This window comes from Bison bison, unplaced genomic scaffold (assembly GCF_000754665.1).
Source record: "Bison bison bison isolate TAMUID 2011002044 unplaced genomic scaffold, Bison_UMD1.0 scf7180017864460, whole genome shotgun sequence".
Classification (NCBI taxonomy): domain Eukaryota; kingdom Metazoa; phylum Chordata; class Mammalia; order Artiodactyla; family Bovidae; genus Bison; species Bison bison.
In genome coordinates this window covers 2,194,204-2,211,008 of record NW_011495022.1, presented here as the reverse complement: position 1 = coordinate 2,211,008, position 16,805 = coordinate 2,194,204, and the positions used below count along the sequence as shown (strand labels likewise).

The window sequence follows — 16,805 nt, the reverse complement described above, 5'->3', positions numbered from 1 at the left end:
CCTTAAACAAGATAAATAATAGACATAAAAAAATCAAATGGTGTATTCTTCCATTCAGTGAATCTTGTCTTGTACCTGCTGGTGGGGGGGCTTCCGGTTCCAGCTCTTCTACAACAGGAACGGGCTCTTCCTCTTCTACAACAGGAACGGGCTCTTCCTCTTCTACAACAGGAACGGGCTCTTCCTCTTCTACAACAGGAACGGGCTCTTCCTCTTCAGGAACAATTTCCACAGGTTCTTCATAAACTTTAAAGATATAGTTAATTTTAATTGAATGTGTGGAACAGTATTCTAAAATGCACAAATGTGAAACACAATAAATAGTCATCTTGATTTCTTCCCTTGTTTCTATTAATACCATCACTTATATTAAGATGGAATCCATCTTGTTTGACTGAGTTCTGTTTCCATTGCTTTGAATGTTTGAAAAACCCTTTAGTGTTTAATGTCATTTATAGTCATTAGTTCACCTGTCCCACTTTGTGTGTGCATTAGAGAAGCTTTGTGTAACACAGCTTATGATGGCCAGTGTAGTTGCTGACTATGGACTCAAATAGATTTAAGATTGGAGCTAATTAAGAACTGCGAAGTAAGACAAATAATTAAATGACAGAAAATGACCAAGAGATACTGAATTAGAAGAGGAACAAGGCCTACATTAAAAACAGTCAAAAGTGGTAAGCTCATAAACAGCATTACATGTACCTTCTGGAGGAGGAGACTCTACTTTCTCAGGAATAGGGATGGCTGGTTTCTCCTCCAAGACAGGTTTCTTTGGTACCTCTGGCACTTAAAAGAAAGAGTTAGTTTTACTTCTGGGTAGTTGAGAAGTACGTGAAATTTATACCATATCTAGTTCAAATAACCCAGGGACAGATCCATGAACAAAATTCACAATGAGGCCAGTGATCTGTTCTTGGATCCACATGGTCGTAAGAAAACAAAGCCTATTAACATCAACAAAACCATGTTAGAAAACTTTTCTAATACTTACAACAAACGTACCAGTCTTTTTTTTTTTTTTCAATCAATGATGCTATTTAAAAACATTTAAAACTCTAAACAGCCAGTATACTAGGTTTGTAGTTGTTAATATAAGATATTTGACAAACAAAAGGCTTTCCTATTGGAAGTGAAACCAAGAGTGAGCGCTTATCTATTGGTTAGTGACATGTACCTTTAGCTGGTGGGACTTCAGGCTTTTTGGGAACAGCTACTTTCTTTTCTGGAACAACTTCTTTTGGAACTTCAGGCACTTTAAAGATATTAGTATTTTAACATTATGAAGAATCACGTGAAAACATTCATCACATTTACACAGAACAAAATGCTTTTCAAGAGCTAGAGGTTGTATCCACCTCTCTTAGACAGTAGACAGTTACAAGTACCTTTAGGAGGCGGGACTTCTGGTTTCTTGGGAACCACTGGAGGCACTTTCTTTTCAGGAACAACTTCCTTGGGCACCTCAGGCACTTAAAAAGATATTAGTATTTAGCTCATTGTTTCAATGACATACGGAAATCATTAAGCTGAGCAGTGGAACATAGCATTTTAGAGACACATTTTTCTGTATGAAGCAGTGGCAGTGGGAAATACCTTTCGCTGGTGGTGGTTCAGGTTTCTTGGCAACAACAGCGGGTGGTTTCTTTTCCGGGACAGGTTTCTTAGGTGGGACGGTCACTAAAGATATTATGATTTATGTTTTAGAATCGGTGAAGAAGAGTGAGAAACAATAAAAGTCATAACGCCTAGAATCTGGGGGACAAGAAGGGCAAAGATTGGCTAAGGCTGCATATCAGCTGGCCAGTACCTTTTGGAGGAGGAGCAGGAACAGGCTCTGGCTCTTCTACGACTTCAACTGGAGGCTCCTCTGGGGCTATTTCCTCAGGCTCCTCATACACTTTAAAGACACAAGCTTGTTTGAATGCTAGAACTGACTCAAGCATATGAAATATTTTGTAAAATGATTTTTACAGTGCTCAGAAGAGAGTTTTTCTTTTTAAAAATACTAGTTTGGAGAGTTTCATGATTACCTGCAGGGGGAGGACTTTCCGGTTTGGGAGGAATAGCTTCAGGCACCTTCTTTTCTGGCACAGCTGCCTTTGGCACCTCGGGTACTTTAAAGAGATTAGTATTTTCAGGATTAGACTGAGTGAAGACAGACAGACATTGTCAAACACAGCAACATGCAGGCAGCTACCTTTGGCTGGTGGCACTTCTGGCTTTTTAGGAGGTGTCACAGGCACTTTCTTTTCAGGGACAACTTCTTTGGGAGCTTCAGGCACTTAAAAGATATTAGTAAAATTACATTTAGGAGTTATGAGATCATTGGAACAAATTATTTTCAAGAGCAGAGGAGTTATGTCATTTAAGCCTAAGATCAGTGACAAATACCTTTAGCAGGTGGGACTTCTGGCTTTTTAGGAGGCATCACAGGTACTTTCTTCTCAGGGACGACTTCCTTGGGAGCCTCTGGCACTTAAAAGATTTTAGTAAAATTACGTTTAGAAGTTGTGGGAGCACTAGAGCAACATGCTTTTGAGAGCAGAAGAGGTTTATCTCCTTAAATCTAAGGTGAGTGACAGCTACCTGTAACAGGTGGGACTTCTGGCTTTTTAGGAGGTGTCACAGGCACTTTCTTTTCAGGGACAACTTCTTTTGGCACCTCAGGCACTTAAAAGATATTAGTAAAATTACATTTAGTATTATGAGAACAATGGAGCAAATATTTTCAAGAACAGAAGAGTTATGTGCTTTAAAGCCTAAGTTTCATGACAAATACCTTTAGCAGGTGGGACTTCTGGCTTTTTAGGAGGCATCACAGGTACTTTCTTTTCAGGGACAACTTCTTTTGGAGCCTCAGGTACTTAAAAGATATTAGTAAATTTATGTTTAGTAGTTATGTGACCACCAGAACAAAATATGTTCAAGAGCAGAAGAGTTTTATCTTCTTAAATCGAAGGTGAATGACAGGTACCTGTAATAGGTGGGGCCTCTGGCTTTTTAGCAGGTGCCACTGGCACTTTCTTTTCAGGGACAATTTCTTGAGGAACTTCAGGCGCTTAAAAGATAGTAGTTTTATGCTTAGGTTAAAGAGGTCAATGAATTAAAATTTCTTCCAAGAGCAGAGGAGGTATTTCTTCTATAGAAAAAGGACTGGGGTGAAAGATACCTGAAACTGGAGGGACTTCCAGTTTTTTGGGTGGTGCTTTGGGAACTTTCTTTTCTGGAACAACATCTTGGGGAACTTCAGGCACTTGAAAGATATTAGTAGTTTTATGGTTAGGTTAATGAAGAGCAAAGGACTTGAATCATTCTCAAGAACTCAAGAGACATTTCTTCTGAAGAATGAAGTCAGAGCTAAATTGTACCTGTGACAGGTGGGACTTCCGGTATTTTGGGTGGTGCCTTGGGGACTTTCTTTTCTGGAACAACTTCTTGGGGAACTTCAGGCACTTGAAAGATATTAGTAGTTTTATGGTTAGGTTAATGAATAGCAATGGACTAAACTCATCCTCAAAAACTGAAGGGACATTTCTTCTGAAGAATGTTGTGGGCCAACATGTACCTGTGACAGGTGGAACTTCCGGTGTTTTGGGTGGTACCTTGGGAACTTTCTTTTCTGGAACAACTTCTTGGGGAACTTCAGGCACTTGAAAGATATTAGTAGTTTTATGGTTAGGTTAATGAATAGCAATGGACTAAAATCATCCTCAAAAACTGAAGACACATTTCTTCTGAAGAATGAAGTCAGAGCTAAATGTACCTGTGACAGGTGGGGCTTCCGGTATTTTGGGTGGTGCCTTGGGAACTTTCTTTTCTGGAACAACTTCTTGGGGAACTTCAGGCACTTAAAAGATATTAGTAGTTTTATGGTTAGGTTAATGAATAGCATGGACTAAAATCATTCTCAAAAACTGAAGAGACATTTCTTCTGTAGAATGTTCTCTGGGTCAACATGTACCTGTGACAGGTGGAACTTCCGGTTTTTTGGGTGGCACCTTGGGAACTTTCTTTTCTGGAACAACTTCTTGGGGAACTTCAGGCACTTAAAAGATATTAGTAGTTTTATGGTTAGGTTAATGAATAGCATGGACTAAAATCATTCTCAAAAACTGAAGACACATTTCTTCTGTAGAATGTTCTCTGGGTCAACATGTACCTGTGACAGGTGGAACTTCCGGTTTTTTGGGTGGCACCTTGGGAACTTTCTTTTCTGGAACAACTTCTTGGGGAACTTCAGGCACTTGAAAGATATTAGTAGTTTTATGGTTAGGTTAATGAAGAGCAATGGACTAAAATCATCCTCAAAAATTGAAGACACATTTCTTCTGAAGAATGAAGTCAGAGCTAAATTGTACCTGTGACAGGTGGGGCTTCCAGTGTTTTGGGTGGTGCCTTGGGGACTTTCTTTTCTGGAACAACTTCTTGGGGAACTTCAGGCACTTGAAAGATATTAGTAGTTTTATGGTTAGGTTAATGAATAGTAATGGACTAAAATCATCTTCACAAACTGAAGAGACATTTCTTCTACAGAATGTTGTGGGTCAACATGTACCTGTGACAGGTGGGGCCTCCGGTGTTTTGGGTGGTGCCTTGGGGACTTTCTTTTCTGGGACAACTTCCTTGGTAACTTCAGGCACTTGAAAGATATTAGTAGTTTTATGATTAGGTCAATGAATAGCAATGGGCTTGAATCACACTCAAAACCTGAAGAGACATTTCTTCTGAAGAATGAGGTCAGAGCTAACATGTACCTGTGACAGGTGGGGCTTCCGGTGTTTTGGGTGGCGCCTTGGGAGCTTTCTTTTCTGGGACAACTTCTTGGGGCACCTCAGGCACTTGAAAGATATTAGTAGTTTAAGAATTTGGGAAATTTGAAGGTATATGTTACAATGATTATGAAGAGACAAGACAATATACATTCTTAACACAGCAGTGGGAATAAATACCTTTAGCAGGTAGGACTTCTGGCTTTTTGGGCACAGCCACTTTCTTTTCAGGCACAACTTCTTTAGGAACTTCAGGAACTTTGAAGATATTAGTATCTATTAGTTAGAAACTATCAAATGGGAATATCGACAACACACTTGCCCAAGCAAATACCATTTATAAAACTGACGGATACTTCTAAACACCCTTTCCCCAGCCCCCCAAACAGGTGATCCACAACATGGAAGGATAAATACCTTTAGCTGGTGGAGCTTCTGGCTTTTTAGGAGGAGCCACAGGCACTTTCTTTTCAGGGATGACTTCTGGCGGCACTTCAGGCACTTAAAAAATATTCATAATTTGTGTTTAGAAAGGTGGAAATAATGAATGACTGTATCATGCAATCATACACCAAGATATTTTGGATAACTCCCAAACCTCTTTTTTCTTTAGAATTTTATTACCTTTATATAGTGGGATATATACACATAATTTCTTCTAGCTAAAAGAGCAATTATTTCCTTCCCGGTATGTATAGTATTGCCATTACCTGCAGGGGGAGGACTTTCCGGTTTGGGAGGAATAGCTTCAGGCACCTTCTTTTCTGGCACAGCTGCCTTTGGCACCTCGGGTACTTTAAAGAGATTAGTATTTTCAGGATTAGACTGAGTGAAGACAAACAGACATTGTCAAACACAGCAACATGCAGGCAGCTACCTTTGGCTGGTGGCACTTCTGGCTTTTTAGGAGGTACCACAGGCACTTTCTTTTCAGGGACAACTTCTTTGGGAGCTTCAGGCACTTAAAAGATATTAGTAAAATTACATTTAGGAGTTATGAGAGCACTGGAACAAGTTATTTTCAAGAACAGAGGGGTTATATCTTTTTAAGCCTAAGGTCTGTGACAAGTACCTGTAACAGGTGGAACTTCTGGCTTTTTAGGAGGTGCTGCTGGTACTTTCTTCTCAGGGACGACTTCCTTGGGAGCTTCAGGCACTTAAAAGACATTAGTAAAATTATATTTAGGAGCTATGCAGTTCACTGGAACAAATATTTTCCAGAGCAGAAGCATTATGTCTTTTTAAGATCAGTGACAAATACCTTTAGCAGGTGGGACTTCTGGCTTTTTAGGAGGTGTCACTGGTGGCTTCTTTTCAGGGACAACTTCCTTTGGAGCCTCAGGCACTTAAAAGAGATGAGTAAATTTATATTTAGGAGTTATAGGACCACGAGAACAAAATATTTTCAAGAGCAGATGAGTTTTATCTTCTTAAGCCTAAGATCCAAGACAAGTACCTGTAACTGGTGGAGCTTCTGGCATTTTAGGAGGTGCCACAGGCACTTTCTTTTCAGGGAAAACCTCTTTGGGAGCCTCAGGCACTTTGAAGATATTAGTAAATTTACATTTGAGTCACAAGGATCAACACAGACAAGAATCACGTTTACATAGCAACAGCACTTTAGAGGCTAGCAAGGCAATTCTTTCCACAGCCCTCCCTATTCCCTCCTGAGGGGCTGTTAGGATGTACCTTTGACAGATAAAACTTCAAGCTTCTGGAGAGTATGGACTTTTTCCCAGACAACTTCTATGGGCACCTCAGGCACTTCAAAGATATTAATATTTTCACATTTAGGAGTCACAAGAATGAACGCAAACAGGAAACACATTTATATAGGAAAAGACATTTTCCCAAACATCTAAGCTTCTGGCAACATATACCTTCATCAGCAAGGACTTCAGCCTTTTCATGACGAACCACGTATGTTTTCTTTTCAGGGACAATTTCTTGGAGAGTCTTGGGCACTTTAAGAAATCAGTATTTCAACATTTAGTGTTTCAAAGGTCAATAGGAACAGCAAAATATTTTCAAGACTACAAGTGCTATTTCTTCTTGAATTTGAGGGCATGGGAACTTGTACCTTTAACTGATGGAGGCTCTCTTTTTTTGGAAGGAACTCTTTTTGCAGGAACACCTTCTTGAGCAGCTTCAGGCACTTTAAAGATATTAGTATTTCACATTTAGGAGTTAAAATGACTAATGAGAACAGTAACCACGCTAAGTAAGCAAATATAGTTTTCTAGACATCTCTTCTCTGCCTGTTGTCCCCTTGCCCCACCAAGCATCTAAGTTGAATGGGATTAGTATTAATAGCATCCTTGCGAAGATGGGCTCACCCTTCTCTAGCGACTAGTTGAGGTGCTATGACACTAGACCCTCCTTATGAAATATGTGTTGAATGAATATTTTTAATAAAAGCATTTTCTGTTTTGATACGAATGGTCACACACATTTTCTTCTGAGAGGGAACTTCTTGTGGAGCTTCAAGTGCTTTAAAGATGGTATGTTTACATTCAGGAGTTAGGAAGAACATTAGAAAAACAGTTTTAAGAACTGAGGGTGGACAATTTCTTCAATATCTCTCAGAGGTGATGTGCACTTTTCCCAGGTGGACATTCTGGCTCTTTAGGAACATCCTTAGATCCTTTCATTTCAGGAGAAACTTCTTTCACAGCTTCAGCTACTTTGAAGATGTTAGTATTCTACTTAGAGGTTAAGGAATCAGTGGAGACATTAATGACATTAACCAAAGTGACTTTATGACTATAAGGGTGCCTCTTTCAAGAACTGGATGAGGGATAAAGTCCTGAAGAAAGGAGCGAAATCTTGTCTTTGTTATTTCCCTTCTCCCTACCACCATACACATGGGCATATGTTAAATAAATGAAGGAAGGAGGACAGAATGATACCTTTAGGGGATGGTGTTTCAACTTCAGGAGGACTAGCCATGAGTATTTCAGGAGGACTAGTCATGAGTATTTCCTTCCTTAAATGAAGGAAGGACGACAGAATAAATGATACCTTTAGGGGATGGTGTTTCAATTTCAGGAGGACCAGCCATGAGTATTTTCTTTATAGGGACAACTTCTTCAGGAGATTCAGGCACTTTACAGATATTAATGCATTGTACTTCAAAGTGACGAAGAGCAGTGAAGAGTTTTACTCATAACTCACCTACAGGAATGTTCCAGACTGGGTGACCTCCTTGCTCCCTGAATCTGATTCTTTGGAAATAGTATGAATGTTTGATTATCAGGAGCTGTTTTCTTAGTCACCTCAGACAGTATCAATGCTAGTAATTTTATTTCTTTGAATGGTAGGAGTATAGAAAACTAGGTTATAAAAATTTACCTTTAGGTGAAAAAACCCTAAATTTTGAATAATTAACAATGTACCTTTTGCTATTAGTTTGGGGAAAATAAAAAAGCTCCTTTCTTATCTGAAATGGCTTTATTTTGTACCCTGACATTAGGTACTTTAAAAGGGTAATTGTTTTTAGGAGAAAGGAGAACAACTAAAAATTCTAGACTGAAAAAATAGTGTCAAAGTGCTCAGATATTCTTCAAATCATAGAATATCATGGGCATTTTGAAGAATTTGTCATTTTGGATGTTCTAAAACATTTTCATGTTTTAATTAATCTGAAAATGTTCCAAATGGGAAAACTTAAGATTCTTTAAAAATAAAAGACAAGGAGAGGAGCAAATAAATTATTCAGGGCAGAATCCTAACTCTAACTGGTTTTGGTTTTAACTGCCCTGGTTTCAGATGGTTTCAGAGAGGATATTACACACAGAACAGTTCCACAGTGAATTTAATATTTTATTTTCTTTAGGTCATGGTTTTCTGATAGTATTTCTGATATTTAAATCCTAGGGGATATCAATTATTTCAAATTCATGTGCTTGTTTTTGGTGGTAAGTTTATTTTAATAGAAAAGCAATTCCAATAGGTAGTGGTACCATATCCTGGAATTTCAATCCCATGGAGCGTTTGAATTACTGACTTACAGTCTACAGCCAAGAACCTCTGTCATTTGACAACACTGATTTTCACTTTAAAGAGGGGTGGGGTGAGCCTATTCAGTCTAGCTTCAGGGATATAGATGTTACAGGTGATCTCTCATATAGATTTTTTTCTAGTACTCTGAATTTTACTTTTTTAAGGCAACAGCAATAGCTATTTCCTATTGAAGAAACTACCTGGGTCACATCTGCATATTATATGGACATATATTTTTCCTAGAGGCCTTATAGATAAAATTTATAGCCCAAGCATCTCCCTGTGTATAAAGGTATGGACTTTTCCCGCTTATGACTCATGGAGACATGTATAATACCCAATCAAGCCGCTACTTTGGGGGACACACTTTGAAGTGGCCTCCCTGGTAGCAACTAGAGCTTTTAAGATATTAGTATTTTCACAGGTGTTAAGTACAACAACAATCAGGGGATAAGAAGGCAGACTGTCTTCTCACTTGTACCTTTTGGTGGTGGTATTGTTCTTCTGGTAACAGGAGCTTGTCTCTCTGGAACACCTTCCTCAGAGACTTCCACCTCTTTAAAGATATTAGTATTTTTTAATTGAGAAAAGGCAAAGACAGGAAGACATGACTTACAAAGAAAGTTAGGTATATTAACAGATATTATAACTTTAAATGAGATTTTTTTTTGTTCTAATAGTTTATCATTATTTGTTGTATGAATGGGATTTGACTTTTTAGGGGCAAACCATAGACAGTTCCTTGTCTTGGGTACCTTAGGGACTCTAAAGATATTAGTATTGTAGCATTAGAGATTGTGAAAATCTACATAAAGCAGTGAACGTATTTTGCAGACTGATGAGGAAAGATTTTATTTAGATTTTCATAGCTAAGAATTATACCTTCGGTTGGAAGATGCTCTGGAATTTGGGGAATAGCCTCAGGTAACTCCACCTCTGGAAATGCTTCTCTGGCTGTATCAGGTTCTTTAAAGATATTAGTAGGTTTATACTTAGAAGTTGTAAAAACAGTAGATTATGTAACATGCAATATTTGAGTCTTCAAGTCAAAGATATTCATCCAAGTTTGATGTTGCTGAAATGTACCTGTAGTTGCTGGTGTTTCTCTCTCTTTGGGAATAGTCACATATATTTTTTCCTCTGGAACAACTTTCTTGGGTGGTTCAGGCACTTAAAAGATATGAGTACAGTTATGTTTATTAACAGTGAAGGAAAGTACTGAGTTTTTAAAATGAGCCAAAAGTAAATTTTCTTCACTGGGTTATTGGTATTATATACCTTTTGCTGGTTTGGTTTTTGTTTTTTGAGGATGAGTCACAAGCACTTTTTCTTCCAGAAATGATTCTTCAGATACTTCATAAACTTTAAAGATATTAGTATATATATAATTAGAGGCATTTCAAAGTGGATGAAGAATATCATTAAGAAAAATATAACACACCATACACATTCATAACTCAAACGACAGTAGCAGATAGACCCAAATTAGTGACAATAACGCACTGGCCTGGAAAAACTCTCATTTCCAGGTTTCTGGTACAGGACTCTCGTCACTTCTTTATAAGCATGATGGTAAATTGAGGAATTCACTGGTCAGGGACTACTATATAATTCTTCTACTTTGTCTGCAGAAAGCTACTGGTAAATATTCCCTATGGTTAATTTTTATGCATTTTTTTCTTAAAGAATGGGATTGATGTTGAGTTGCACATCAAGAATTCTTGAATATTTGACCTACTGGAAATTCATCTAAGTCTCTTCCTGTTCCAGGAACCTAGTTACTTATATTTTAAAAATATAAACCAAATCTAGTTCTTGGCTTCATATTTAATATAAATGTGAAAACCATTTAGGGATTAGAAGAAAATAAAAATAAAAATGATTAAATATTTGGAAAAATTAGGCAACTGAAGAAATAAAGAATTCTCCAGCTTTTAGAAAGGAAGACTAGTTGATAATAATAACCAAATTCAAGTACACCAAGGGTATTCAAACAAGGGAGTCGTCATATATTTTTATCCCAACCTATTATTATAGGTTGACAAAAACTGGATTTAAATTTTAGATTCAAATAAGTGGAAACTGGCATTTTCACTCTTCAGATTATTAAATAGCATTCTACTTAGAATATTTTATTACTCATATTATTTTACTGTTTAAATTAATCATAATTTTGCATAATAGCAAAACCAAAAATGACTTGAGGATTCTTTTGCAATTATAATGGCCTTATAAATCTATGGGTATTTGAGTAGCACTGCCAAAATGTTTCCAACAATTATTGCAAAAAGTAAAAAATACTAATGGTGAAGTATTTTGATTCTACAATATCTAAGTAAAATATTATTATGAAGTTAAGGAAAGTTACCTTACGGTCTGAGAAAATGAATTGCTTAGAAACAGAAGACGTTTTTACAGAGATCACATTAACAAGACAATGATAAATTCAACAAGACAAATGACTTTCTAAAATTGGGCAATGGTATACATAAAGGATTTTTTTTTGGACTATTTGTTTTTTAAATTGGCAAGGAAATATACCTTGTCTGAGGCAAACAGTCATTCAAACTATTTAATTTGAGCCAAATATTTTGGGCATGCTGGGCTTTTTCAAGATATTAGTACATTTACTTTTAAAAGCTATGAAGACAAACTCAGACAAACCAAAGAGAACCACCAATTTTTCTACACTCACTGTAAGTTGTTGCATCTTCAGAAAGAACTATGCGTGATATTTCTTCTTGAATTCTTTCCTTAGGCACCTCAGGAACTTCAAAGATATTAGTATATTAATTGCAATAAATAACTAATATAGCAAGAATATAAAGACACAAAATACAAATATATCACTCACACTCACTGTAAACCATGAATACTTAGACACAGTGTTATTTCCTGTCGTGATTAGCATCACTGTATACCTTTAGCTGGTGGAACTTCAGGCTTTTTAGGAACAGCTTCACGAACTTTTTCTTCTGGAACAATTTTCTTGGGTACTTCAGGAGCTTTAAAGATATGTGTTCGTTTTATTTTTAAGAAGTGCATCATTGGGTATAAAATATCAAGACAAAAAGGGGCATTTAACAAGGAGAATATAAAAAATCCCCAAATTAGGAGTCATCCAAACACAGTGAGTGCATCTCTCTGGATTGCCTTGTTGATGAATCCTTGATTTGCCATATTAGAAAGACTTCGCCCTTTGAATATAGCATCATTTTCTATCGTCATTCGGAACATGTTTGTTTCTAAAGCTACTTGACAATAGCTTCCAACATGAATTATTTTTGAAAAAGAGGTTGAGGGGTCAACATTTAAATACTGCTTAAGAAGAGGTTCAGTACAGATAATAACAACATTTAGGATTAGGTCTGTGTTCCCTGAAGGCTGTTGCAAAAGGTAGGATTATGTTGTGGGACATAAATTGAAATTTACATCGTTCAGCCATTTTGTGGTGTTGAGGGGAGAATGAGCTTTCTCATTCTTCATTGCAATAAGTGAATAAAAGGGAGTTTTGTGTTAGTGGTGAATCAGCAAAGGCAGATACCTTTAGCTGGTGCAACTTTGGGCTCTTCAGGAACATGTACTTTTTCTTCTACCACGATTTTCTTGGGTACTTCAGGTACTTTAAAGATATAGCAATAATTTACTTTTGAACATTCATAAAGATTTTTAACAAGCAGAGCACACGAGAAATGTAAACACAGAACAGAACACAGCCACAATATAAAATACAGACATCGCTTTATCAGGTACATTACAGTAATTAATATGAGTTGAATTTTGATAACACAAACAATAACAAAAAAATCCAAGGGAATTTCTCATGTAAGAGTCATAAGAACTTGATAAGAAAAATGAGTAAGACATCTTCTCTGCTTTTTTCGCCTGTTTTGTTGGAATAATTGGCATTTTCAGTGATAACATTCTTAAATGCTTCAGAGACTTTAAAGATATAAGTATATATTATTTATTAAATACTGTTTCTTATTTATGTTGTGAAATTCAAGAAGTTTAAAAACCTGAACAAAGCAAGGACATCAAACACAAAGTCATGATATATTTATATCTAGTGGGTCATTAAAATTAATAATCAACATAAAGACAGGGATTTATCAATAAGCATATTAGTGAATATAAAATCAAAGAGCACCAAAGGAGGAAAACTGGGTTCACTATTTGGTTAGTAGTGATATTCATTTTGGGTATTCTTAACAGTGACTATTTTTTGATAGAACTTTCTTTAACCCCTCACCTGCTTTAAAGATATTAGTTTGTTTTAGACATTCCAAAAACACAAAACACAGAAGAAAAACATCAAGGAGAATGCAAACTTGTAAAGCTGCCAAGCTGCTACTGCATGTAAAATTAGGTAAGTAATTTTTCACCATTAAAATACCTTTAGCTGGTGGCTCTTTTCGAGGAACAACTTTAGTGGGTGGTTTTTTTGGAGGGATGACTTTCTCAGATATCTCAGGCCCTTTAAAGATATTAGTGTTTCGGTTTAGAACCAACTTCTGAAGTGTAATTGTGCTCAATGACCAAAGTTAGTACAATGAGGGCTCGTAAGATGCTTTCTCTATTTATATTTTAAAAATTTACATCAGACCTACTTCCAAAAAAGACTTGATTTTGCTAACTTTCATCTAGATTGTAAATTTACTATGTATACTAAGCACATACACATTCCTTCCTATTGAAAGTGAAAGTTGCTCAGCTGTGTCCGACTCTTGATGACCCCAACGACTATACAGTTCATGGAATTCTCCAGGCCAGAATACTGGAGTGGGTAGCCGCTCCTTTCTCCAGGGGATCTTCCCAACCCAGGGACCAAACCCAGGTCTCCCGCATTGCTAGGAGTCCCGCATTTACCAGCTGAATCACAAGGGAAGCCCCTCCTTCCTATTATACACATATGATTAACTTGTTCAAAAACTGGAGTGGTCTTGTAGAGGAAATATTTGTAAGTTTATTCTCAGAATATACTAGAATGCAGGTGCTGCTACCACACTTCATTTCCTTTCTTAATGTTGTTTCTCTTGAAAATATCATAAAATGGTGGAAGCTTTGGATATGTAATTATCCGTGTGTGAATAGCTGGTTGAATTGCTAACAAAGCAACAGCTGTTTTGCCTCGACTATAAGTTCCTCAGTGCACTGAGGAGTTTCTTTTTATTCAACTGATAACACTGGCTAGTTATTTTGGAACCTGTAAGGCAATGGCACCCCACTCCAGTACTCTTGCCTGGCAAATCCCATGGACGGGGGAGCCTGGTGAGCTACCGTCTATGGGGTTGCACAGAGTTGGACACGACTGAAGCAACTTAGCAGCAGCAGCAACAATCATGTAATATTCTTACTTGGAATTTAAAAAGAATCCACAAATTCATACAGTGAATTTTCTTATCTCTTCAGGAAAGTAGATAACAGATATTAGTATCTAATTGCCTAAACCTATACTCTGGTTAATCTTTACTCTGTGTCAATCATTGTTATCAAGTAAACTCATACTTCAAGTATTTCATGATTTTGTCAAGGAAAATAAGTGAATTTCTAATGTCCAAACTGAACATGACATTTACTTTTAAAAAAAGAAGTTAGGGCAACATATAACAATTTGAATATCTGTACAATTCTCTATACCTTTCGGTGGAGCTTTGGGTTTTTCATACACTTCCTCTTCTTCAGCCTCTAAAACTTCTATTACCCTATGGACTTCTTCAGCTCTGTGTACTTCTTCTTCTGCTCTATACTTTTCTACTTTGAGGAATTCTTCTACCTCATGGAACTCTTCTTCTTCAAAATACTCTTCAACCTCATGGAACTCTTCTTCAAGAGCTTCTTCTTGTGCTTCCACTATTTCTAATTCTGTTCTTTCTTCTACTACTTCCTCTTTGTGGAAAGCCACAGATACTTTTTCTTCAAAGACAGCTCTCCCTGAAAAAGCATCTATTTTAAGAGGCTCATTTTTTTAAGCACAGGAAAAATGAAGATGTAAATTCAAAATATAAAGAGAAACAACTGAGAAAAGCTTTCATGCAACGATACAAGGACATCAAAGATCTGCCCCAAAGTACCTTTAGCTGGGGGAACAACTTCTTTTTTAGGCACAGGGACTTTCTTTTCTGGGATTTTCTTTTCTGGGACTTTCTTTTCTGGGACTTTCTTTGGTACTTCGGGCACTTTAAAGACATAGTTTTAATATTTAAGACTGTGAAGAACAAGCTTTCATAAGCAAAAGACATCAAGTACAATCAAGACACGTTGACATAAAACATAAAACTCTTAATGAAAAGAGATTATAAGAAAGTTGAGGTTAAAAAGAAAAGATGTACCTTTAGCTGGAGGGGCCTCTTTTTTCTGAACAGGAACTGGTGGTTTTTCCTCAGGAACTTTCTTTGGCACTTTAAAGATATTAGGCATTTACAGTTAGCTGATAATACTCAATGATAAACATGAAATAAAAACATCAGAATTGGCATCAATATTACAACAATCAAAGTTTAAGAAGTCACTCTGTACTGTAAAATTGGACACCAAATTTAGAGGCAATAAAGATGTCTTCACTCATTTGTGCTATTCATACCTTAGAAGAAGGCATGTCCACAAGAAACCTGTGCCATCTTTTTGTTTTTAATAGCGGGGATTATCAATATTGAGCCTGATTCTACTATTTTTAATTTCATGAAGGCTTTTTTTAAGTGATTATCCTCATGAAGTACTTAAGCCTCAATACAGGTGTCACATTCTGCTGGGCACTATCACGTCTGCTGAGGCTCTCTACTGTGATAGAGACAGCATAACCTAAACAATTAGGAGGCTACTGAAGCATCAGCCTAATTAGGAGGCAAAGAGAAATAGTTGCTTTGTAATAACCTTGAATACTCTGGTCAGATATCACAAAAGGAACACTAGGCTCTTTAAAATAATTATTATCTAAGTATTAGAATATCCCCCCCCCAAAAAAACAGCAGATATAATTATTGTAATAATTATATGAGAACATTCTACTTATATAATTAATAAAATCTAGGAATGGAATGTTGAGAATAAAGATCCACTGTAATGTATATAAGTATTGAGAGATGTACTATTAACATTAAAATTCCCAGCTATTTAAAATAAGAATGTTCTGGAATAATTCACACACACACATACATACATACAAATAATAATTCATTAACATTGCAAAATGCTAAAACAATCGAATGAATTATATTTTTACAGGTTCTTAATTAATTTCATAAGCTCTCTATTTAAATGACTCTAAGAAAGCAGTGAAAGAAGATACTTTTGTTTTTTAAAAAGAAGATGGATAAGAATTTAAAGATATTATTATCTTTCGTAAAAGGATTTGTTATACCTTTAGCTGGTGGCGCCTCCACTTTTTTAGGAACAGGAGTAGGTGCTTCAGGTACTGCTTTCTTAACCACTTCGGGCACTTAAAAGATATTTTACAGACATTTTGAAAAATGACATGCAATAAACAGAACTACCATATACAAAAAAAAATCCAAACACAAAACATTGATTTATTTTACAAAAGATATTAGCAACCTACATGGTAATTACACATATGAAGTACTGACTCTAAAGGTGAGAGGAATATTACTTGGAAATCCTATAAGCAAACAAAGGTTTGCATAAACTATGCAAAGGACTGTCATAGTCTTTAGCAATGAAAGCCTAAGAATTATTCTCAAGGACGAACACCATAGAAATAGGTTTTCCCCCACTTTCCTACTGAAGGAAAAAAACTAAGGATTGAAAACTAGGAGAAAGTATTACAATAGCAGCTGACCAGAAAAAATCAAAGTGTCAATAACATAAAATTCTCTCTCTCATTCTAATTGTACTGCAAATGCAGTGGAACAAGTTGGGCAAAGAAAAGGGACACAGAGTTTCAGGTGCTTATCATAAGTAATCTTCAATTTATCACAGATACGATGTAAGTAAAGTATGCTAATATGCTAAGTCACTTCAGTTGTGTCCAACTCTGTGCGACCCCATAGACGGCAGCCCACCAGGCTCCCC

At 36.6% G+C, this 16,805-nt stretch overlaps 1 protein-coding gene across 1 annotated transcript in view; it reads right to left on the bottom strand.

The window, feature by feature from the left end:
• The window catches only part of TTN (titin), a 275,334-nt gene that overhangs the window by 124,360 nt on the left and 134,169 nt on the right, over nt 1–16,805 (bottom strand). Inside the window, 36 exon segments of the mRNA XM_010859754.1 lie at nt 76–246; nt 706–789; nt 1,178–1,255; nt 1,389–1,472; nt 1,597–1,680; nt 1,811–1,900; nt 2,034–2,117; nt 2,201–2,284; nt 2,395–2,673; nt 2,783–2,866; nt 2,978–3,061; nt 4,362–4,445; nt 4,559–4,642; nt 4,758–4,841; nt 4,953–5,030; nt 5,190–5,273; nt 5,483–5,566; nt 5,650–5,733; nt 5,845–5,928; nt 6,034–6,117; nt 6,229–6,312; nt 6,462–6,536; nt 6,653–6,736; nt 6,853–6,927; nt 9,256–9,330; nt 9,657–9,740; nt 9,861–9,944; nt 10,053–10,136; nt 11,470–11,544; nt 11,696–11,779; nt 12,319–12,396; nt 13,171–13,251; nt 14,415–14,708; nt 14,849–14,953; nt 15,107–15,175; nt 16,135–16,212. Coding sequence (XP_010858056.1) covers nt 76–246; nt 706–789; nt 1,178–1,255; nt 1,389–1,472; nt 1,597–1,680; nt 1,811–1,900; nt 2,034–2,117; nt 2,201–2,284; nt 2,395–2,673; nt 2,783–2,866; nt 2,978–3,061; nt 4,362–4,445; nt 4,559–4,642; nt 4,758–4,841; nt 4,953–5,030; nt 5,190–5,273; nt 5,483–5,566; nt 5,650–5,733; nt 5,845–5,928; nt 6,034–6,117; nt 6,229–6,312; nt 6,462–6,536; nt 6,653–6,736; nt 6,853–6,927; nt 9,256–9,330; nt 9,657–9,740; nt 9,861–9,944; nt 10,053–10,136; nt 11,470–11,544; nt 11,696–11,779; nt 12,319–12,396; nt 13,171–13,251; nt 14,415–14,708; nt 14,849–14,953; nt 15,107–15,175; nt 16,135–16,212 — 3,465 coding nt within the window.